Here is a 24,310-nt window from a genome sequence, read left to right as displayed (position 1 = left end):
AAACTGAGGCTTCCAGGAACCATCAAGTCTTATTCTAGAACAAACGTGGTAATACGTTCGGTTCAAGTGCTTGTATAGACTTCTCCTCAGTAATAAAGATACTATTACGGGGGGGGACCAGCCCATCTTCTGGTCCCCAATACTGTGTCGATCTTCTCACTCTCTATCTCTCTCTCTATTTATTTCTCTCTATATCCTCTGGCTTCAGTAATAAGTGATAAATCCTATTTATCCGAATGTATTTTATATTGTTATGCGCTCCCGTTTGTGACAGTCTCAAAACGCAAGAGCCGCAATTTAGCTCCTCCTCTTGCTAGCGTTTCAACTGCCTCAGTGTCCATTTCCACTAGCATTTCAAAATGCATCCAAAAAACCGGCATCCTTCACAGAGCTACAAATCAAGAAGCGCTTGGTGTGAACTTTTCTACTTGAATGGTGCTTCAAAACGACCTTGCAACAAATGACCTTTTTTGGAGAGCAACGTCTCAACACAGAGGGCGCATCCTCTGTAGCCAGTGTTTCAAAACGTTATACAAAGCATGCCTCCCCGTCTCTCAACTAAAAAGTGAAAAACGCCAAAAAAGCCCAAAACGTTGCCGATCAAAACGCCACAAAAAGCAACCAAGTGGATTTTGCCGATCTTATACCGATCCTCTTCTTCACGTGTTTGTCATTCCATAATCAACGAGCCATGTGCTCCGATATTATGTCAAAGTCAGGCTTCTCATGGCTTGCACGCATGAAGCAACAACAAGGTAACTCGAAACCTGCGGCCAACCTTCTTCTTCTTCTTGTGTTGTTGTCCACGATTGTGGTCTTCAGTGGCCCTAAGCTCCTAGGAGCTGTCACGTCACCAAGTTGTGACATCTGCACTCATCATCATACCACCTTTTCTAGGCAATGCTTCCAGCATTGACAGTGTTCAAAGTGTAGATGGTATGTGGGACGCTCTTGATAACAACTGATTCGCATAATATGGTGAGCTCCATTATCAATGTGGATAGCACTTTAGAACTCCTAGCTCATGCATAAGATATATAATGGTGTGTTCCCTAGTGAGAATGTGGTAGGATAGCATTGCAAAATGATCCATGTGGAGCAAGACCTATGTGTTATGGTAGTTGTATATCTTCTACACTCCCAAATTGAAGCAAGAGAGTGCGTTTGATGGACGTCTCTGAAGTGTGCACGTGGATGTACTTGCGTGACCTCAGCTAACCTGATGATGTCAACCATCTCAACGCTATTTGCATCATATGCATTATAAAGACAAGTCGTGTAGGATGTGTCGACTCCGGGGTAGTCATCACCTCCCCATCCATAGGGACTATATCCAAATGCCTTGGCATAACACGTCAGCCTCTAGCATCAGCATATCAAAGAAATCCAAATCAGTTATCTTTGTCATCGTACATGATAACTCATCCTATTGTGACTCACAAGAGCAATGTTACTGGACCCCTGTATCCACAAACATATCCTGCACAATGAGCTCTACATGCAATGTCTGCGCATCCTGAAGCTCATACGGAAAAGAGACACGTCTCGTTTCTCGTTCTCTACATGTCAGCAATGTAACAGAAACATTACCGGCTCGTACATGAGAAACATGCAATGGGTATACCATGCCACTCCTAGCACCTCTCACTAATCACTAGCGAGCCCCTATGCATCCGAAAAGACTACTCTCCAAGCAGTACATAACATCCACTGTCTCTCACTAAGATAAAGCTTTGTCTCAACTTAGGAACATAACGCACATGATGTAGCATATAAGACGCACCACTAGGCAGTGACAGACAAACATCTCTTGCACCAACAATGTCAAATGGTGAACCATTAGCAAGATGCACACAACCAAGTCTCCCACTTGAATAGCTACTAAACCAATCACAACATGGTGTGATATAGAAAGTAGTGTCACTATCTAATAACCATCGCAAAGAAAGTGTACAGTCCAAAGCCGTAGAGTAAGTTGGAGGTAAACTAGAGGCAAATGTGACTGCATCATCATTCGCATACTCATTAACGACAATTGCCTTTTTGATTGGCATCATCACTGAATCTATATCACACATATGTCTCCTCCCTTTCCTCATATGCTTGAAGCAACATCTAATGTGTACGACCACAATGCCAACATCTCAAATGTCGACGTGAACGAGACCCCTTCGTCTCTCATGAGTCATCACTATAGACTCAAAAATGTCATACCTATCGAATATCAAAGTGTGTCTTTATACCAACGACCGCATATGCATCAAACTAGGAAAACAACTCGACCACCACATCAACGAGAAGTCCACATATCCATACATGCACCAAATCGCATAAAAGTATGCATCAATGTGATGCCCAATGCCAGAATAGTATCAAGCACAACACCCAAAAACTTGCATCAAAAAGTGCGACAAACTATATAACAATGTGCATGAAAGAGCATAAATAGCATGCAAAAAGGGCATCATTCAAAAACTGAAATTTTCAGCTTTGCTTTAGCTCCTCACTCACAGACTTGCATCAAGCTCAAGCTCACATACACAAGAGGCATCAAGTATGCAAGGACTACGTCAAAACACGATCAAGGTAGAATTTGAAAGATCTAGAGAATATTACAGAGCATCACACATAGCATGCATATCCCTCCTCTTGTCGTATAACGCATCAACATACATTGTGGACAAACTGATGGTATTCGGCCTTCAACTCAACAGAATCCCGCAACAATCGATTGCATGCACAAGCCAATCATGCTTACGTAAGTGCTTTCAGTGCACACCAAGAAACTATTTCCCATTTTTCTGTACTTTCATAAGTGCACCGCACTCAGCATACATGTCGGGCATACATAAAGCCGTTAAAGACACTTGATCCGCTCCCAAAACCTGGCAATGATAGAGTTGCTACTTCAAATCACCAGCACACTTTATGTTCGTAGCATTGCCAAGAAGCCATTTTTTTTCTGAGAAGCTGCTTGATTAGTGTTGCCTTGAGAGAGCATTCTCTACACTTCCTAGGATTCCACTGCCAGCACCTTCTTGTTTGCTAGCTGCCAGCATTGAAAACAAACTCTAGCTATGCCTTGTTCTTTTGATGGGGTTCAAACTCCACATAGGTGTACAAACACAGTATAGTTCTCTCATGAAGCTGAATATACAGCTTTCAATCCCACAAGGCTCCCAAAATCCAAGTTCGAGCTTTGACAAGGTCTACGCAAACTGAGCTCAAGATTCAAGGTGGTAAGACACAGATGTGGATGGAGCAGCCTCTTCTACTGTTGTGAGAGAACTCTCCTTATTCTTTATCTATAAAGAATAGCAAATGTACACGAGTGGGCGCCCGGACCCCTAGAGTGCGCCAGCCTGGGCAAGGCATACCGCCTTACCCCAACACTCTCTTCTGATCCTCCATGCTTTGGCAAATGGCTTGCACTATTAAGAGTAGCCCGCTTTCTTACATATTTCCGTTACATCTTGTTCACATGAGATGCCATTAGCATCCACAATCCCCGTTACCTAGGCGGACGACGATTGGGTCCCTCCTGCCTCTCTTACGGTATGGTTGTGCCGTAGACTTGCATACAATTTTGGGGTGCCACATCAGGAATGTTGACAGTGGATGCGGATGATTTTGGAGGCTTAGCCTAGGGGTTTCACAATCCCTTGGCTTTTGTGAGCTGCAATATGAGGCTTTTTATAGCGGATGCTTTATATTTGTCAGATACCTAGCACTGTACATTCTCGTTTGTCGTTACATTGCCTAAGGTGGACAAAGCTTTGGACAGATGTGTGTAGGCTTATCCATGGTCACCTTGAAACGCATTTCAGCAGGTCCGGACAAGTGAAACATTTCAAGCCTTGAAACATTCCGTTGATCAAATGAAACACATGCCAATTTGCTAACAACACGTTACCATCGTTTTAGGACCTTTCAAAATCCATATATGCATGTTTCGGTCCCACGTTTCACTATCCATTATCATTGGACTGAGACGTTCATGGTGAAACGCTACGTTTCAAGGGTGAAAAGTTTCGGCCTTGAATTGTTTCATGGTGACAGTGGGCTTATCACTTCTTGATTAGAGTAATTTTATCCCTTAATGTATCCTGTGGTTTGTTTTGGGATTTTTCCCATTGTAAATCTTTCACAATTTTTCCTCTCTCTCTTTTATATGGACCTATGGTCGATTTCCTGTAACATAACGGGTCACAAGCCTCACATTTTGCTGTGAGAGAGAGAGAGAGAGAGAGAGAGAGAGAGAGAGAGAGAGAGAGAAGAGAGAGAGAGAGAGAGAGAGAGAGAGAGAGAGAGAGATGATTGCAGGTTACACTTAAAGGGCTTGTATTTCACACTTGCGGTTACTATTTAGAGAGCCTTCCTAAAATTTCTTTTAGGCATGCCAATTGGTACAATCATTTTCTCAACAAGAATCCACCATGTAATTTACCACTTCCTGGTAGTGCACATTTCATATCACAAACTGATCTGGTATTATGCATCAAAGGGTACACATACTTAAAACGGACAGGTATTGTAAAGGCTTCATTTACCTTTGTTTAGAAATCTTATGTGAGGGAAACAATTTGTGGACTCCTAGATCAATTTGATCCCTTCAAAATTGAAAATGTACAATTCTTGCCAGCAATAATATGTAATTTCTTTTTTGTGTGTACTTTCAAGATAGCAAAAAAAATATGGAGTCTTTTTTGAATAAGCAGAATGCAAGGGCTGAAAACCTCACAGCCATCTTACTTCAAAAGCATTTTCTCAAAGAAGCTCTCTATTGATGTCTTCACACACCCGGCCAAAGTATGACATCCTTTGCAAAGCGCCAACTGCAGCTGTGTCATTCCCTTCTTCTAAAGCGGTTTTGAAAGCACGACTCCATTCATCCATCCTTGCCATTGCCTGCAAGAACTATGTCAGCAATGTTTCAATGACAAACCAGTAAATCATGCATCTGATTCAACTTTCTTACTTGCTTGTTTAATTGTTCAAGTACGTCTTTAGTTGGTTTGCTCTGAAGAGTCTCTCTGATTTCCATCACCTATGCGTGAGAAACAACCATCAACAATGTCCTATCAGTATATATTTGCACCATTTATCTCACCAAAAAAGGTAAGTTTGTATAGGCACAAATTTTTCATCAATTGCACACATTCCGTACGATAATGAATCATGAGATTCTCTTAAAGACCATGTCAATGATGAAAAATCATCACCTCCATTATTAATTCAGAATCAGTCACAGTTCCTTCTTCCTCCACATGTATGCCTCGTAGCTTCAGCTGCATGAAGTGTATGACTTAAGAGTATCACTGAAGAAGACTCTCCATTATTACATCTAATCAAAAATTTAAGAACCAAAATTTTGAGAGCTATATTGAATAGAGACAAGCAAAATTGTAAACACATATGAGGACGGTCTTGCAAAAAGAAAGCTACATGAATTTCAAGTTGAGATGCACACGGCATTAAGAGGGGAAATGCAAGCCCTTTTGAGGACAACATGAACAAAGATCATTGTTGTCAAGGTGTTCCCATATGTGTATATGTAGGGAGAAAAGGTACAAGAGAGAAACATTTAGATTGTATGAGAATCCTACATGGACAACAAGCTAACTTTGCATGAACATTATATGGCACCATCAACTTAAAAACACAACCATTACTATTCAATGTATTATTTATTGAAAACACAGCCATTAACATGTACTATGATGATAAAATGCCTCGATTTTAATGTGTCAACTTATAATAGAAGAGAATTTGTTGAAATATAATGATTTAGCTTTAAGAAGCCTCCAACTTGTCTCACCACAACTCCTTGTAAATACCTACCTACATCTTTGAGAAGCTCCAACTAGAGATACAGCCCTCATCCTAGAGGTCATCCACAGTGCTCTCCTCTATGTACTGGAATTTGTGGTGCAAAAGAAAATGGATGATGCATGTACTGCTTTTGAATCGTAATGGAAACCCAAATAAGTGAAAAGATGTTTTAATCAAAGAACTTGAGGAATAATTTATGGGATGCGAGGGTAGACTTATACAAGTGGGACAATTCAAAACAGTAAAGCAGACACATAATTAGAAGATTGAATGACAAGCTCCTTGACATTTGTAACGGATAATCCTGTATCCAAATCTTCCGAGAAGGATACTTTTGAAGAAGAAAGGTAAGAAGCTGGTTCAGAAGAAGTCCACAGCCCCTCATATGTCTGTCATGCAAAGGGCAGAATACTACAAGCAAGGGAAGTGCCATGGGTGTGGACTCTGGAGAAGTAGGGCACATTTTGGCAAGGAGGAGAAGCCTGAAGACCTAGAGGCACAAGGGTATGAAGTCCCGAGACTTCCATATCATGCCACTTAAGCAGTGCAATGTGCTTTTGGGGATGCCTTGGCATCGAAAGAGTGTAGTGGTTTAGTCAAAGGCTAGAAAGTGTCGACTAAAAACGAAGGCATAGATGTTAAATTGATGGGCGAGTTAGTCCCCATTGTATCTATTACTGCTATCTCTAAATCAAAGAAATCAAGTCTTCTTGCTTACTCGATCTTTCTAAAACCTATCAATTCCACGAGATGAAATGCCTGCATCATTTTATCTCAATTCACCGATGAGGTGATGCCAATCTTAAAATGACGAGATTTAGTGATGCCTAAATAAGTCGTATTGATCATGATTCGTGTGTGAGATCTCAATGCAAATAACATTGTGAACGTGATTGTGATTACTCAATGATCATTGTTGCATGGTTTGAGTAAACAAATTGCATGTGTACATAGAGTCAATGTCTACTAAGCTGGATTATTGATTACTGTCTATTTTGCACGCATAACCACAAGCAATTACGACTCTTTTTTTGGGCTGATGATAAATTTCAAGCGCCATGTGTCAGGCTACTCAAGAACGGAGCCAACCTGTAGATCCCGGCCCAAGGGCATAAACCCTAAGGAGAAGAAGCAACAGAAAAAGAAGAAGCAGAAGAAAATCCCACGACCTTATGGGACCCCATGCGATGGAGCCTAACTGACCTAAAGATAAAGCGAGATCCACTCACACACACACACACACACACAAAGAAGAATTGCGTGGAGAAGTGATGACGTTGGAGAGGGGGAATGGGAACACACCCGAAAACACACACAGATGCCTCTCTATAGCCCAGGGCACTCACAACACCCCACTCCTCTCAGATTCACCTTCAAAACAACACAATTTTCCCACCAGAAACTGATCACAACGTGCAAACACCCGCCGACACAACTTGGAGAATTCAAACTCACACCACACACCCTCTGCTCCAATTACACTCATCGCAATCACTCTCTTAGATTCTCTCTCTTTACACCACATAAACCACAATCCGGGGGGAACACGGACACGCGTCGGAGTCGACACCAAGGTACAAGAGCACCAGACTAGAGAGAAAGGGGGAAGGGGGAATCGACAGCATTTGAAAAAGGTGGGCTTTGATAACTTCAAGCTTGAGTACACCTTTCCGCTCCCTGTGAAGAGCTCTCTTCTCCTTGTTGAGAGCTCTCCACAGAAATTGCCGACCGACAACAACATCGAAGCCCAGCTCCGCCAAAACCCGCCTTGCACCACCTTTGAGCGCCCTCAACAACGCCGAGCAATGCTTCGCCATGGCCAACGAGCTCCTTGAGCTCTCTCTTAGACTTGGTTGCCTTATGAGGGTTCATACCCCATTATAAATACCTAGTCCCTGTGCAAAGGCCTAATTGCTCTGCCACATGGCAATCCACAATTCAACCAACTCCCCAATGCCCCCAAAACTACTCAGAAAAACTCTTTTTCCTCCAACCTTCCACAGGCTGCCACTTTTTGGCTAGTGCTCTAATCACTCAGCCGCAACTTCTACTCAAAAGTGCCGGTGACTATGCAAACCTCACTGCTTTTCTACTTTGTCAAGCCCACCAACTGAGGCCATCAAAATTGGAAAAATCCATCTGGCACCGTACTGCCGACAATTGCCGTCAACTTCAACTTTCAATATCTTGCCAATCCGCAATCCAATTGACTAGCCGTCAACTCCCATGGCCTTCATATATCACATAGCTTCCGTACAAACCCTGACAAGGCTGAGAAAACCCCAAATGGAACATCGATTGAGGCGACCTATCTGGCACATAACTGGCCCCCGCTGAAACTTCAACCGATCATATCTTAGCCATTTGAACTCCAATTGTCGATCCGAAAAGACCATAAGACGAGCACTTCAGGCCCATGCATCCACTTCATCTTTTACCCATCATCTGCAACTGTCCTATCCGGTATGGATCTGCAAACCACTTTGAACTTCAAGTTGCCATAACTTTCACCCCATAGCTCCGTTTGAGGAGCCATCTAGACCAGCTTGTAGACCAAACTGAGGGCCACCTTTGGCACTCCCATTTTTGCACTTTGTACACTTTGACCAGTCACCCTTGACAGACATCATAGCAAAGCGTTTTGGCCCTAAAAGCCACATATAGCATACATGTCCGTTGCCCTTCGCCTGCTCTTGATCTCCACAGCTGCTCATTACCTTGGCATGCCCTTGAGAGCCCACAAAACCCTGCATTGCACTCTTTATAGCCTCTTGTTGAACATTCATGTTCAACCAAACCCATGATTATTGGAACTAGGAAACTGCAAAACTAGTAAATACTGGGAGCAAAGTTTTATTGGCGGTGTAGAGAGGTCCTGCCTAGGTTGATTGTCCAACCCCTTCTATCAATACTTGATGCACTGCAAGCACCAACTCCCTCACAATAGAGCTTGAGATGCACACCATTCACCCTGTGCTTAAGAAAACAACCCTTCATCCACATCACCAAATAAGTACCATTGGAGAAAACTTGATCGACCTTGTAGGGCCTTGTCCACTTCTTGAATTCCTTCTGGAAGGTAAATTCCAGATAGCTTTCATACCTTATCACCAAATCACCCTTCTCTATCTACTTTTCTCACAAGTGTTGGTTGAACTTAGCCACTCTTTTCTCCCGCTACTTCACATAGAAATCTGATGCCGCCTCTCAATCCATCTTCAAAGCTTCAAGACTTGTACACTTATCTTGAAAACATCTTGATGAGAGTTATGAATCTGCCACACACCTTTCAATGCACCTAATTGCACGTGCACAAGCAGCACCGCATCTTTGCCATAAACCAACTCATTAGGAGTAAAGTTGGTAGCAACTTTGTAAGAAGCCCTGTATGCCCACAAACACTTGTTGAGATTAGTTTCCCATCTTCAATCTGCTTGTATACATACTTGGTGAGCATTTTTACTATTTGCCCGTTTGCACTCTCAATTAGACCATTGCAATGTGGATGATATGGAGATAACCTGTGTTGAGAATACCCAGCTTTTCCACTAGTGCACGCACCAGCTTACTTCTAAACCCTTGACCTCAATCAGAAATGAGCACCCAAGGCACTCCAGCCAGCAACATATGCAATCAAAAACAAACTGAGCAACTATGTGAGCATTTACCTCTTTCACTGCCTTAGCTCCAACCCGTAAGATAATCAATGCCCACCACAATGTACTTACCACTCGCTGACTTGGGCAACAGACCAATAGCATCCAAACCCCATTTTTCAAACGCATCCCGAGCTATGATAACCCCTGCGGCTCCCAATCGTCTTTCATCCATTGTCTGGCATTGATGGCATCATGGCACGTCTTGCACAAGTAGTGCACATCTCGTACAATAGACGGCCACCAAAAACCACCTCTCAAAATGTGAAACAATACTTGATCTTTGCCTAGATGTCCGCTCTCTTCATGACATTGCTCCAACGCCATGCCAATCTCCTCTTTGTAGAGGACTCTCCACAGCACTCCATCTCGACCATATTGTCAAAGGTGGCAGCGGAAGATGCAATGAAGACAAGAACTCGCTCGTGATCCAGTGGGTACCTCGACTCAGATCTAGAAAACTTACAATGCCAAACACATGAACAAGGCACACCTATGGAGAAGAGAGATCACTGACGTAGAGAGAGATAGGACATCTGAGAATGAGAGAGAGAGAGAGAGAGATCTGGGAAAGGATTTCCATGATGATAACAATCTGCTCACACAAGTGACCGAGGGTGGTCCGGCATCGAACTGACATGCCCAATGGATAGACCCGAGGACACACAAATGCGATTGCTATTGACACTACCTGTCACATGACACATCCAACCCTATGTGTCCGTGGACAAAAGCTACAGCATAACAGGGTTCCGTCAGTCCAGTCAGTCTAGATTAGAAGTGATCCGGCACTTTTGTGAGTCTATTCGTAGACCATGCATGCCCAGTCACTTAGTATAGATGCATATCCTCTGGTTGCACACAGCATGATCATAAACATTCCCATCAGAATCCTTCAGGGGAATTTTCCAGTGCATTTAGCCTATTTTACCTATTTTTTACATTTTTCACTTATTAATTTAAGTGACTTGGGTAAGAAAATATATAAGCAAACCAAGGTTAGCACCAAACAGCAGATCTGCAAGGAGAACAGCAGGCCATTGGCGACAGGTTCCCTCTCTCTCAGCAAGACTCTCCAAGCAACCCTTGGCGATTTTCCCTCTCACAGGCCCTAGCGTTTTTCCTCATCACCAGCCCTCTTTTCCCCTTGGCATTTTTCAGCAGACACCAAACCGCTTTGCCCTCTTGCATCTAGCTTTTTACATAGCCTTGTCGCCCACTTTTCCCTGGCGTTTTCAGCACTGACCAGCAGCAGATAAAGCAGCATTTTCAGCACCAAAACGCAGCCTACACATCAGCGTTTTCTTCAGCCAAACCTGCGTTTTTCAAACAGCAGAAAATCAGCCTCGATTTCAGCATTTCAATCGCAGTAGATTTCAGCCTTGAGCGTTTTTGGACAGCAGGTAAAAACATTCAGTTTTCAGCCCTATTGTCGGCCTCGCCATCCTCGTCGTCATCGTCGACATAGCCTACACTTGCATCAGTTTCATGCATCATCATTGTACCAGTTTGTGCAATCAATCGTAGACCACTCTCGCCAACGAGAGTGGGGCCTTTGGAGGAGGGTTTTACAACATCTCTAGTGTCGTATCTCTCTTCTCTCTCAATCTCATACACTTGCACGCACAGTGTCCCCTCACTTTGTTCACGATCATAGCACTCTCCATTAAGAACGGAAGGCTCTCCCTTCCATAAAAACTAAAAGGAACCTTGAGCAAAATATGGAACACTCATCTTGAGAAAAAAACAACATTCATTCCGCTGCACCTTACATTGGTATCAGAGCTTTGGCAATGTTCTGTATCACTCAAGGAAAGAACCACAAGAATCACAAGAATTTTTTTTTGCTTGTTGCAGTCGCACGAACCCAAGTTCGCTTGCATGTCGATTCCTAATCGTGTTTTTGAAGAGTGACAGGAATCCCAAGAAAGAAGGGCTTGTCCAGCCTCCCCTTGTGTCTCTTTTCACTCATCGAGGTGGGAAAAAGCAACCTTGGTGTGAGCGCAAGGCCGCCAAGGGATGCGCCCGTGGAAAGGAGTAGAACTCAGGTGAAGAGAAGATCCTTCTCAAACACGGTTTGCAAGTGAAAGAAAACCTCAAGCACCTCAAGAACCTCAAGAAACTCAAGACCCTCAAGAACCCAAGTTCCTCGTGAACTTAAGAACCAAAGATCATAGTGCATGGTCGTCACCCGAAGCGGAATGGATACTTCGCATACAGGTGATGAGCATGAGAGAGGTGACGAAGAATTTTCCCCACCAAGAGATTTTCCGACCCTCCCCCTTTGCCATCTACGCCACAAAGTGTACCAAATCCTATGGAGGCAATGGTCAAGTCGATGATGGACATGATGGCCAAACAAGAAGAGACTCGCATTGCCTTGGAAGGCGAACGCGACGTACAAAAAGAAAGAAAAGCACAAAGAAAGGAGGAAGCGGCAGCAAGACGCGCGGTCTAGGAGGCCGAGCGTGAGGCTCAAAGAGAACTACGTACTCAAGAATTGGTTCGACAAGTACTCGCCTCAAAGTCCGAACCAGCCAAAGATCGTGGGAGTTCGTCAAGTGGCGCAAGCCATGATGCGGATTCCAACAACCCAGTCACACAAAGAAGTTGACTTTCAGTAAGTATGATGTTAAGATGGATGCTACGGTTATTTATTCTTGGTTGCATCAATTTAATGCTTATTTTGCGACAACTAAGAAGACAGGGAATAGCAAGGTATTGACGGCAACTATGTACCTTGCCGGTGATGCCATCAATTGGTACCACGCATGGCAAGAGGCACAGCTAGCCACACACCTAGAGGAAGCCGACGAACTCACGCCCCTGTCCTTCAGTTGGGCTGATTTCCAAGACAAACTCAAGGCGCGGTTTATGCCACCTCAGAACCTCGCACGATTGAAGGACGATTGGCGCGCTCTCAAGCAGAATGGTATGCCGGTTATGTCTTTCTCTAATCATGTGTTGCAGCTCGGCACTCAATTACGCAAATCGGATGCGGAGTGCAAGGAGGCATTTCTTTACGAATTGAACGAGTATATCAAGTATGATGTCGAGGTACTTGATCCAATCGATCTCAACAAGGCGGTAGCGATTGCTCTCGCACACGAGATGAAGCACAACAAGGGAAAGCCTAAGGAAAACAAGACTTCTCAAGGAACCCCGCAGAATTCTCAGAACACGCAGAATGGTAAGAACGGTAAGAATAGTAAGAATGGTAATTCTTCTAGCCCTTCTTCCTCTAATTCCTTGGAAAAGAACTCTAACGCTGAATCTAAGGGTAAAGCTAAAGCACCTGCAAAACCTAAGCTAACCCCAGATGAAAAAGCTGCACAAGGAATTATAGAAGGATACATCACGGCTGAAGAACAAGTGGTTTATGCTAAAGAAGGTAGATGTTTTCAATGTCACGTCAAGGGTCACATTAAGAGGCTTGTCCTAAGACAGCCCCACCTAAAGAACAGACGGCACCCACAGCAACCACAAGCATTATAACACACCACCCTGAATCTTCTCATGACTCTGACACACACATTGATGAGTCTCTCATGAAGTGTTATGGTCATGTAAAGGGTCAACGTTTTATCATATTGTTTGATCCAGGCAGTATGCATGATGTGATTAGTCCCTCTCTTGTTGAGAGAGCCCGCCTAGAGGTTAGTCAAAAATCTCCTCTCGAGGTTTCTGGCTTCGCTCCTGGTATGGACTCTCTCATCACGAAGGAGTGCCTTGATGTGATGTTTACCATGCAACAAGCTTCTTTCAGTAGGACATTTCTTGTGTCTCCTCTCTCAGGATGTGATATGATTTTGGGCATAAGATGGTTTCGTGAACTCAACCCTATCATTGATTGGGAGGCTAACACTCTCACTTTACATGCCAAAACCGATTCCCCCCTCATCATTCGTGCTAAGGAGAGCTTGCATTCTTTGCCTCTCATCTCTCATGTGCAAGTAAAGCGTGAATTACGACGAGGAGCACAAGCGGCATTCTTCTATGCTGCTCCAGTTTCCCAGAGCATTTAGGCTCCAGCTAAGTATTCAGATTTGTTTACGAAGTTTAAACATCTCTTTTTACAGGATGATCTTCCACCTCGTCTCCCACCCGAGCGGCCGGAGGACCATCGCATCGAGCTTATGGAGGGGGCATAGCCTGTCAGTAAGGCTCCCTATCGTTTGAACAAGACACGGGAGGAAGAGTTAGAGCGACAACTCACGGAGTTGGTGGCTAGAGGATTTATACGCCCTAGTGTAAGTCCTTTTGCTGCCCCTATTTTGTTTGTTCGCAAGAAGGATGGTTCGTCTCGTTTGTGTGTTGATTACAGGGCATTAAACAAGATGACCGTCAAGAACAAGTTTCCGATGCCTCGCATTGAGTATATCCTCGATAGGCTCAATGGGGCAAAGGTTTTCAGCAAGGTCGATCTCAAAAGTGGATACCATCACGTACAGCTATTCAAAGGCGACATTTTCAAGACCGCTTTTCGCACCGAGCGAGGGCAATGGGTATATTGTTATGCCTTTTGGATTGACAGGTGCCGTGGGTACATTTAATCGTCTCATGGTAGGTCATTTCGGCGATATGGTCGGTGTATGTGTGTTCATCTTCTTGGATGATATTCTCATTTTTTCTGCATCGTGGGAACAACATGAAAGAGATGTCGAAAGAGTACGAACTCGTTTGGATGAGTGTCAATTGTACATTGCACCTAAGAAGTCTGAATTTTTTCTTACTGAAGTCACTTATCTGGGTTATATCATTTCTGCAGAAGGCGTCAAGCTAGATCCCGCGAACGTGGAACAGGTTCGTAATTGGATTTGTCTAAAACTGCATATGATGTGCGTTCTTTTCTTGGTTTATGTCAAGCATATAGTTCGCACATAGAGAATTTTGCACGCATTGCTACACCTATGATTGATGTTTTGAAAGGGGTATAGACTCGCCGTCAGCGCGTAGACTTGCCAGATGCAGCCATTGAGGCTTTCGCAGCTCTCAAGGTTGCGATGACAGAAGCACCGTGTCTTATCCTTGCCTCTTGGGATGATCCCTTTGAGGTATGGAGGGATGCGAGCAATGTCGCCATAGGCGTTGTGCTTCAACAGCATGGTCGTTCTGTAGCTTTCCTTAGCCGGAAGCTCAATAGTGCGGAAAAGAATTATTCAGTTTATGATAAAGAACTTTTGTTTGTCATTCACTCTCTTAAGCATTGGAAGCATTTTCTTTATGGTAGAGAGTTTACAGTGCACACAGATCATCGAGCCCTCAAGTGGCTCCAGTCTATGCCTAGTGCACATTGGAGTGATCGCCAAGCACGGTGATCACAATTTTTTGATCAATTTGGAGGTTTAATTGAGTATGTGCCTTAAAAAGCTAACCATGTTGCAGATGCGTTGAGTCGCAAAGGACAGATTTTGACTCTTGAGTCAAGATCCACATTTTCTATTCAGGGTGAGTCTTTTGACAGCATGAAGAATCAGTATGTGGATTCCGAGTTTGGTAAGCATTGGTTGTAGGCTCTTGCTTCCCAAGGGCCAAGCAACTATCTCATTCGTGATGGTTTGTTATATTTTCTTCAACATTTATGTGTATTGCTCTCTCTCAGGCCAACCATATTGCATGATGCACATGATTCTCTCACGGGTGGGCACAGGGGAATGAATACCACTTTGGAAAAAATTGAAAGGTTCTTTTGTTCGCCTAAAATGCAAAAAGATGTGTTTCGTTATGTCACACACTGCACTATATGTCAAAAGGTAAAAGCTCCTCGGAGTAAGCAGCAAGGCCTCTTGCTTGCGCTGCCTATTTCCAATGGCCCTTTTCAAGATATTTCTATGGATTTTGTGACTAACCTACCACCAAGTTTGCATTCAAGGAACACTCAATGTTTGACAATTCTTGATCGTTTCAGCAAGTTTTGCATGTTGATTCCTTGTAAAGCCACAGTTACTGCACAAGATGTAGCCCGGTTGTTCATTAAGCATTGGTACCCCCTTTGTGGTTTGCCAAAATCAATTGTTTCAGATAGGGATGTTAAGTTCACGTCCAATTTTTGGCGCGCTCTTTTTGAAAATTTTGGCACTAAGTTGAATTTTTCATCGGCTTTTCATCCACAGTCAGATGGTCAAACAGAAATTTACAATCAATTGGCTTTTGATGTTTTAAAGTCATATGTGCATGATCAGCAGTCTCAGTGGGAGCTCTATCTCCCATTGGTTCAGGCTATTTTGAATGACTCTTTTTCTTCTGCTATTGGTCGAACTCCGTATCAGGCAGCTTTTGGCCGTCCGTTCCAGTCACTTTTGACTCGCTCGGTCAGTCAAATGCCTGATGCCAATGCTAAAAGTCAATCATTGGATGATAGATTGAGAGTGTGAAGCTTCAGCTAAGCAAGGCTCAAGAACCTTATTCACGGCAGGCTAATAAGCATCGCCAGGATGTTTCGATCAAGGAAGGAGATTGGGTGTATTAAAGAATCATGAAGCAACGTCTTAAGCAAGTTGGAAAGAAGTATCCAAAGTTGTCTTTTCGTATGTATGGTCCAATTCCAGTCATTAAAAAGATAAATGAGGTTTCAATGAAATTGCAGTTGCCTAACTCATGGTCAATGCACAACATTTTCCATGTTTCTTGGTTGAAAGTGTTTCCGGGAACACCTCCAAAGGACATTTCGGAAGAAGAAGAACTGGAGATCATCGATGAAGCTGAAGTCATGGAGCCGGAGCAAGTGTTGTTGCATCGGTTCCGACATGGTTCGAAGAAGCAAGTGAGACAATACTTTTTGAAGTTTAAGGATCGAGGAACCCACGAAGCGGTGCGGGTCGACGAAGAGTTTTTTAAGGATTACAGACTACAAAGAAGCCATGCAGCTCGGTACTAGTACCTCACTTTAAAAAGGAGGGGATGTCACGTGACACATCCAACCCTATGTGTCCGTGGACAAAAGCTACAGCATAACAGGGTTCCGTCAGTCCAGTCAGTCTAGATTAGAAGTGATATGGCACTTTTGTGAGTCTATTCATAGACCATGCATGCCCAGTCACTTAGTATAGATGCATATCCTCTAGTTGCACACAGCATGATCATAAGCATTCCCATCAGAATCCATCAGAATCCTTCAGGGGAATTTTCCAGTGCATTTAGCCTATTTTACCTATTTTTGACATTTTTCACTTATTAATTTAAGTGACTTTTGTTGGAAAGTAGGTAGGGCAAATTGGGTAAGAAAATATATAAGCAGACCAAGGTTAGCACCAAACAGCAGATCTGCAAGGAGAACAGCAGGCCATTGGCGACAGGTTCCCTCTCTCTCAGCAAGACTCTCCAAGCAACCCTTGGCGATTTTCCCTCTCACAGGCCCTAGCGTTTTTCCTCATCACCAGCCCTCTTTTCCCCTTGGCGTTTTTCAGCAGACACCAAACCGCTTTGCCCTCTTGCATCTAGCTTTTTACAGAGCCTTGTCGCCCACTTTTCCCTGGCGTTTTCAGCACTGACCCGCAGCAGATAAAGCAGCATTTTCAGCACCAAAACGCAGCCTACACATCAGCGTTTTCTTCAGCCAAACCTGCGTTTTTCAAACAGCAGAAAATCAGCCTCGATTTCAGCGTTTCAATCGCAGCAGATTTCAGCCTTGAGCGTTTTTGGACAGCAGGTAAAAACATTCAGTTTTCAGCCCTATTGTCGGCCTCGCCATCCTCGTCGTCATCGTCAACATAGCCTAGACTTGCATCAGTTTCATGCATCATCATTGTACCAGTTTGTGCAATCAATCGTAGACCACTCTCGCCAACGAGTGGGGCCTTCGGAGGAGGGTTTTACAACGTCTCTGGTGTCGTATCTCTCTTCTCTCTCTATCTCTCAGTCTCATACAGTTGCACGCACAGTGTCCACTCACTTTGTTCGTGATAATAGCACTCTCCATTAAGAAAGGAAGGCTCTCCCTTCCATAAAAACTAAAAGGAACCTTGAGCAAAATATGGAACACTCATCTTGAGAAAAAAACAACATTCATTCCGCTGCACCTTACACTACCAACTGCTCCTGCACACGAGACCACTGTCACGGTCTCGTCATGGGCTGCCCTAGCCTCCTGTGGAACCGAGGCTCTGGCGGGATCTCTTCCTGGCAAGAAGGCTAATCTGAAGGGAGAAGGAACCGGATCGGGGCTGCCCTATGGTGTGGCTGCCCCATGACGATCTTGGATCTGCTCCTCTTGTATGCCTGCACCATGATGGAGGTGCTCTCAAAGTTACCCGGAAAGGGAATGGGGAACGGAAACGGGAGGGTCTGGAACGAGATGGGAACGGGGAGGAGGAGGGGGGGGACCAGAACAGGAACAAGGCCGGAACGGTCGATTAAGGTAAGGCTTGAATTACCTCCATTCAGCTTAGTCCCAAATCAACTTCTAAACAACGCCAAATATGTCCCCCAAACAACCCAAATGCCTACTTTTGCCCGTTCCGACCCGCGTTCCGCTGTTCCGCCACGTTCCCCCCCGTTCCGTAACACCATTCCGGTTACACCCCATTCCGGAACATTGTTCTGTTCCCAACTCCGTTTCGGGAGCGGGACTCACCCGGAACGCCTTTTGAGAACGTTTGGCCTGCGTTCCGCCCATTCCTTGTTACATTGGGTGCTCTGCATCTCCATGATCATAGAGCCTCCATGCATCTGCCTCGAGAAGGAGAAAGGCAAGGCTGATCCCCTGCTGCCCAACAATTGCAACATGCTACCCTGCTCATGAGGAAAATTGTTGGGCCTCCATGGGAAAAACGCTAGGGCTGAACTGCCCCACGTGCCCTTTGAACCTCCTAGGGCTGCCCCCTGGGGGCGCCCTGTGCTCCCCAAAACCTGCACACAACTGCCACTAACTCTGCCCTTGATCCCACCTATATACGCCCAAGCATCCAAGTGGGCCAGGCAACCGGCCCTTACGACCAAAGACAAAATAGGGAAAATAGGGTAGGAGTGGAAAGAGGCACAAAATGCTAAAGGGAGTCACAGGGAAAACTATTGCCTAGGCTAGGAAAAATGCCCCTAGCATGCAAGAGCCTAATGGCCATGGAGCTGAGCCAAAATTCGAGCTATGGCTAGACACGACCCAACATGTGAAACCTACCTCACACTGGCTAGGCACAGCCACAAAACAGCCCCCACTCCCTAGCACCTGTCCCTGGAAGAAATTGGGACCAACTGGACGAATCTGGAGAGATGCCTAAATTCCAACACCCCCTCTCAACTCCTGGATAGGAAGTCGGACTAGGAGGCTGGACTGAGCAATCTACAACTAGAAAGAGAGGGTTTTGTGGGACGAGGATATCTGCTACAAACTCTGCAGTGGAAAGTATCCTGCAATATACAATCCAACTGCTATGCCGAGAGATGTCCAAGAAGTAAAATATTGTCCGCCGCTGAAAGTAAATCCAGCTCTAACAAGAATCTCCTCAAGCCAACCGACTCACAAGTCACACAACCAGCATCTGCAGAAGCTACTGTTGCTGACCGCTCCAAGAGGATGCATCAAAATAAGGGTAAAAGGCATAAAATACTAGCATCCGGATCATTTCCCAACTCTGAAGTGTCCACCCTTGAGAAAAGAGTCAGAAATTTGTACCTCCGGTCATATACCACATGCCTAAACTCAAAGTTGCAACGGAAGTCCAAAGGTACTATATGGCCGATGACGAAGAACTGCACCAAGCACCATATAGAATGATGAATTGCTAACTATATCTAAAGTAACCGCATCGGTTACTTTAGAAAAGAGTCAGAAATTTGTACCTCCGGTCATATACCACATGCCTGAAACTCAAAGTTGCAACGGAAGTCCAAAGGTACTATATGGCCGATGACGAAGAACTGCACCAAGCACCATATAGAATGATGAATTGCTAACTATATCTAAAGTAACCGCATCGGTACTGAGAGTGAAAACTGGTAATGGTCTTGTCTGGAACACCACCCAAGAGAATATCACCCCACTCTCACAGTGCGAGAACAAACATCCATCAATACTGGGATTGTAGCTAACACGGCAAGATCAAGAGAAGATCTTGCTCCCAAGCTCTACAAGAGAAGAACAAGGTGATGTAGACCGTTAATCCTGTCCGTTGCACATGGAACCACAAGAACTGTATGGAAGTAGTCTGCGGAAACTGACTCTCATGTTGGCTCTATATCCCCTCTGAAGGGAGAACACCCAAACCATGGATAACTGTCATAAAGCTCCAACGGTCTCTGTCAATGTAGCTGGATCACCAACGATAGGTGAATCCGAAAGGAAACTAATATACCTATCGAATCTAGAACCAAATCTGGGAGAATCAAGAAGACTGTCTCCCCTTTTTGAAGAATGCCGGATAAATGTAAGTGGTTCCTACTCCGAGAAGGACCTGTACGAAATAACATGTCAGTCTAAGGATAAGGGAAGTAGTGTGTCATGAATGGTACAGTCTCCGAAGATCAATCTGGAAGATGAGACATAGAAACTACTGCTCGGATGCATTGGGAAGAGCAACCGTCACACCACAAATCCGAAAGACGAGGCAACCACCGAAATGGCTAAGAAAGAACATCCGCCAAGATACTAACTGCACTGTGGGCTAAAGCACACCATCCAAAGCCGCAAGGAAACCAAGGATTGGAAGACACCATGCGTGGTACTCCACTGAATGGAGCATCGGTAGTCGACTGAAGATAATAACCTAGAGGTCCACTCTGAAAGAGAAGTATCCTCAAACGTACGCTCTAAGGTAATATGTCACCAGCGTGTGACTACTATCTATCCTTTTTGTTGATTTCTTTCTTATTATTTACTTATTTTCACTTTTTGGAAACACCCCTCAGAGGGAGTCCAGGCCTTAGGGAAAGAGAGCACTAAGGTTGGACAAGGACTATGGTTAGCCAAAGTGGGGTCATTGACTAGCCAAAGTGGAATCCTTTGCTACAGAGGCTACATTTTAGTTCTGGGTGTGGCTGCACTGTACAAAGGGGGTCAGATGACCTAGAAAGATACAATGGCAGCATCTCCTAAAATTTAGGGAACTGCTATTTTGGGACCTGAAAATGTGTTCGCGTCATTACCTCCGAAATGACAAGGGGAACATTTTATTACTCTACCGTGAAGTCAACTGGGCAACCGGTCATGATATTTTTAAGTGGCAAACCCAAAACGGGAAAATGCTTGTAAATGCGCCAAGTGGCACATTTCTGTGCACTTGCCTCTTCAAGAAGAAAGGGCGCTGAATTTTAAGCTGGGAGAGGCCTTCACTTGCATTCTGTCACAAGTTAAGAGCTATGGAGTGCTTCCTTTCCCTCTTATGTACAGTGCGGTGCCAGGAGTGATGCCCTACACGCTACGCACTGCTCTCTCTCTCTCCCCTATGGCAGTATTTTATGCCCCTCTAGTGGGCTTTTCAATTGACCAATGTACACTTGTGTGGGTTCATGGGCGATTGCCGAGGCAAGAGCCTCTTGCACAGGTATTGGATTAGCTAGCGGCTAATCCCCCGCACGTACAGGTGATTCGGAGAGGTTTCACGTGCGAAATCTCGTCCGATTCAAAGGGCAAGTAGCCCTTCAGGTGCGGGAGCTCGAGGACTTGCTACGGATGCGACCGGCACGCAAAACGGAGCCCGAAAAAGTGAATTACAGCCTGTTGTGTATTTTTGCAGGTTTAGGGTTTTGGCCCTAAACGGACCCTAATACCCCCAGGAGGTTCGGGGACGCGAGGGGACCGCTGTACAGGTGATCTGGCGCATTTTCGGGGCAGAAACAGAGAATTCAGCGTGCTGCAGATTCTCGCCAGGTTTTGCAAAGTGTCTGTATGCGTCGGGAAAGTCATCCACTGCGTGGGAATACTGACTGTGAAGGGTCCTAGTACAGTTATGCTGCCGAAACCGGGCCAGAATAGTTGAAATTCAGCCAAGGTTGTGCGGGGCAGCTTGGAGGGAACCACAGCGTTTATTCCCTCTTTTAAAGAATAAAGAAATACCAAAAGGGGCGCCTATTTAGGGGCCAATCTGGTGTCGGTCTTCTCATACAGGTGCAATCTAGCAGCCTGTATCCCTTTCCCCTTTGTTGTGTCTTGAAAGTACAGGTAAAGTGGGCGACAAATTAAATGGGTGAAAGCAAATAAGGTTTAAGTCTAACGTCTACCGCCCTTTTTGGATTAAACAGGCCGGTTTCATGGTTCCATCGACGGGATTAAATCACTTTTTTCCATAGAAGTGAGCCTTGGTCAGTTTGGGCTTGAAGACACGAGGGATCATAGATCAGACACAGGGAATTGCAATTATGGCTGACAAACCAGATGATGTGACTGAAGAGGTTTCCTCTTCACAAGGTCAACAGACACATGAAGTGGGTGAGTCTTCAAGACCACCACAGACGGATGATGATATATTCACGACCCAGTTGGCTACTGTTGTGGCTATGTTTACACAAGTAATGCAGAACCCGAGGTTTTTAGCCTTTCTGTAACCTCCTCTTCCGTCTCAACAAGTTGGGTCACTGGATCATATTCAAAGCTCAGGCACAGGTGATTCATACTGCAGAGTCAATGGAAACACCTGTACACTTGACGGAGAATATACAGTCTCCACAACCTGTTGCCTAAGGTGCAAGAACAGGTGGCTAAGATGCCAGTCTTTCAAGCTGTACCAGTTCAGCCAGCCACTTTTCAGCAGCCTATAGTTGGTTCTAATGGGCAAGGAGGCAACCTACAGGCTATGCAACAAGTCTTCCCACCACCTTCAATACACCCTGGCTGTTTTGGAGGTGGAACGGTATTCCAGAGCATGGCTGGTCATGCACCTGGAAATCAGTTTTACACGCCAGGAACAGTGTTCGGGGGTGCTCAAACAATGATGCCTAACCCCATGTATGGTGTCACGGGCATGCTACCAAGGGTTTCAAAGCACTCAGGGCCAAATTGGGATGCCACAGGCAAATTTTGGTATGGCTGGAATTACAAATCAACAGCCAAATATGGCATTTCCAAGTCAACCTAATAGCGGTCAAGGAACACATATGAACCCTAACAGTGTTCCCATGTTTCAGTCACTGCCATATGACAACTTAGCGCCACTGGAGAGGCCAACTCCGTACAAAGAAGGTGGCAAAGGTGTGACATTCACGACCTTTACAGGGTTTGATGACAGGAAGAAGGCTCTCTCATTCCTCCAGCAGTTTGACAAGGCCTATGCAGGGGGAAACTTTACAGAGGCTTCAAAGGTCCGCAAGGCAGCCACTTTCTTGACAGGGAATGCGGGACAATGGTGGACAACTTTATTGCTTCAAGGGCAAGCTCCGTCCACATGGATTTACTTCAAGCGGATTTTTGCAGCAATATGGTTATCTGATGACTTTGAAGCAGATGTCATGACAAAATGGCACCAGCTTAATGCTGCCAGTTGCAAGAATCTGGACGACTACAATCGGAAGTTTTGGAAAGCTCTACTTCCAGTAACTTCCTATAGGTTTGTGCCATTGATAGAACAGATTGAAAATACTGTTGTGGCCTACCCAAAGGATTAAGAAAGTACCGCACGAAGACCAAAGTCACTACTTCGACGCAGCTCATCGAGGTAGCAAACACTGGCAATGGTTTGCTCAAAGGAGAAGATTGTGAATTTAATACTGGCGTCAAGGAAGGATCAGCCAAGAAAAATTTAGCGAAGAAGTACGTTCCCAATGAGGTTCCTACAGGAACTCAGGAGCCAGCCAACGCAAGGAAAGGAAAAGCTACGGCTGAATCAGAAAAGGGACCAGCAAAGAAATGGAAAAGACGTTTTCCTCGCAAGACAGAAGAGCAGAAGATCCTGAGGTCAAAGAACAAATGTTTTATCTGTGAGCAGCCTGGCCACATTGCTTACAATTGTCCTACAAAGAAAAGGCCAGCTGATTCTGAAGACAAGGAGGACAGGAAAGGAAAGAGGCCCATGGCTGGTCTAGTGCCAGATATGGTGGGTGACAAGCCAAATTCATATGCAAGTGAGCTTTGTAGAGCATGGGGAAAGGTCAAGGATCAAACAATGCTTATCTTCTTTGATCCAGGTGCCAAAGCCAACTTCATTTCCCCAGAATTGGCTTCAAAGTTGGAAATCAAACCTAAAGAGATGGGGTATACAGCAGAGGCAGGTTTGGCATGTCCTGGCCATACAGAGGCTGTGACACCCATCATCCAGTCCTATGTAGATGCTGAAGAATTTTACATCATGCCACTGGACGGATGTGATGTGTTGCTAGGTATTCCTTGGTTGTTTCGTGTACAGGGAATCATGGATGCCTACAACAAAAAGATCACTGTATAGAGCAAGGGAAAGACTCACATTCTGGATGTAAAGCTTAAAGGGGAGTCTATTCCCACTGTATCAGCTTCTGCTATTACTTCTGTAATGAAAAAGCATCTTTCTGCGTACTTGGTTTTTGCACGTGAAGTGTCAGATTGTGATGAATCAAATTTATCTGTGTTAGATAAAGAAAGGTCAATGCTTTGACAAAAGTATAGTGACTGTTTTTCCGATTCATTACCGTCTCAATTACCGCCAAAGAGACCCGAGGACCATGCGATAGATTTGGTGCCAGGCAGTAGCCCACCAAATAAGCCTCCGTACAGGGTTAGTGCGGCGCAGCAGAAAGAGATAATGAGCCAAGTACAGGAGCTGTTAGAAAAGGGGTTGATTCAGCCCAGTTCATCTCCATTCTGTTCTCCAGTGTTGTTGGTGCAGAAAAAAGATGGTTCATGGCGTATGTGCATCGACTATGAACAAGAATACCATCAAGAATAGGTTCCCTATACCTAGAATTGATGATATTCTGGACAA

General features: G+C 44.7%; 1 protein-coding gene across 2 annotated transcripts in view; it reads right to left on the bottom strand.

Moving 5' to 3' along the window:
- Positions 1 to 4,466: 4,466 nt before the first annotated feature.
- The window catches only part of LOC147429491 (DNAJ heat shock N-terminal domain-containing protein), a 41,239-nt gene continuing 21,395 nt past the window's right edge, over positions 4,467 to 24,310 (bottom strand). For both annotated transcript variants that reach the window (XM_086495185.1, XM_086495184.1), the window contains 3 exons: positions 5,223 to 5,288; positions 4,979 to 5,047; positions 4,467 to 4,908 (listed from right to left, as the gene is read on the bottom strand). In XM_086495185.1, the coding sequence (XP_086351311.1) occupies positions 4,768 to 4,908; positions 4,979 to 5,047; positions 5,223 to 5,288 (276 nt within the window). In that variant the 3' untranslated portion in view covers positions 4,467 to 4,767. The remainder of the gene's footprint in view (positions 4,909 to 4,978; positions 5,048 to 5,222; positions 5,289 to 24,310) is intronic.

This window comes from Adiantum capillus-veneris, chromosome 22 (genome assembly GCF_014529385.1).
Source record: "Adiantum capillus-veneris isolate H3 chromosome 22, ASM1452938v2, whole genome shotgun sequence".
In the NCBI taxonomy this organism is placed as follows: Eukaryota; Viridiplantae; Streptophyta; class Polypodiopsida; order Polypodiales; family Pteridaceae; genus Adiantum; species Adiantum capillus-veneris.
This window is presented reverse-complemented; position numbering and strand designations above follow the sequence as displayed.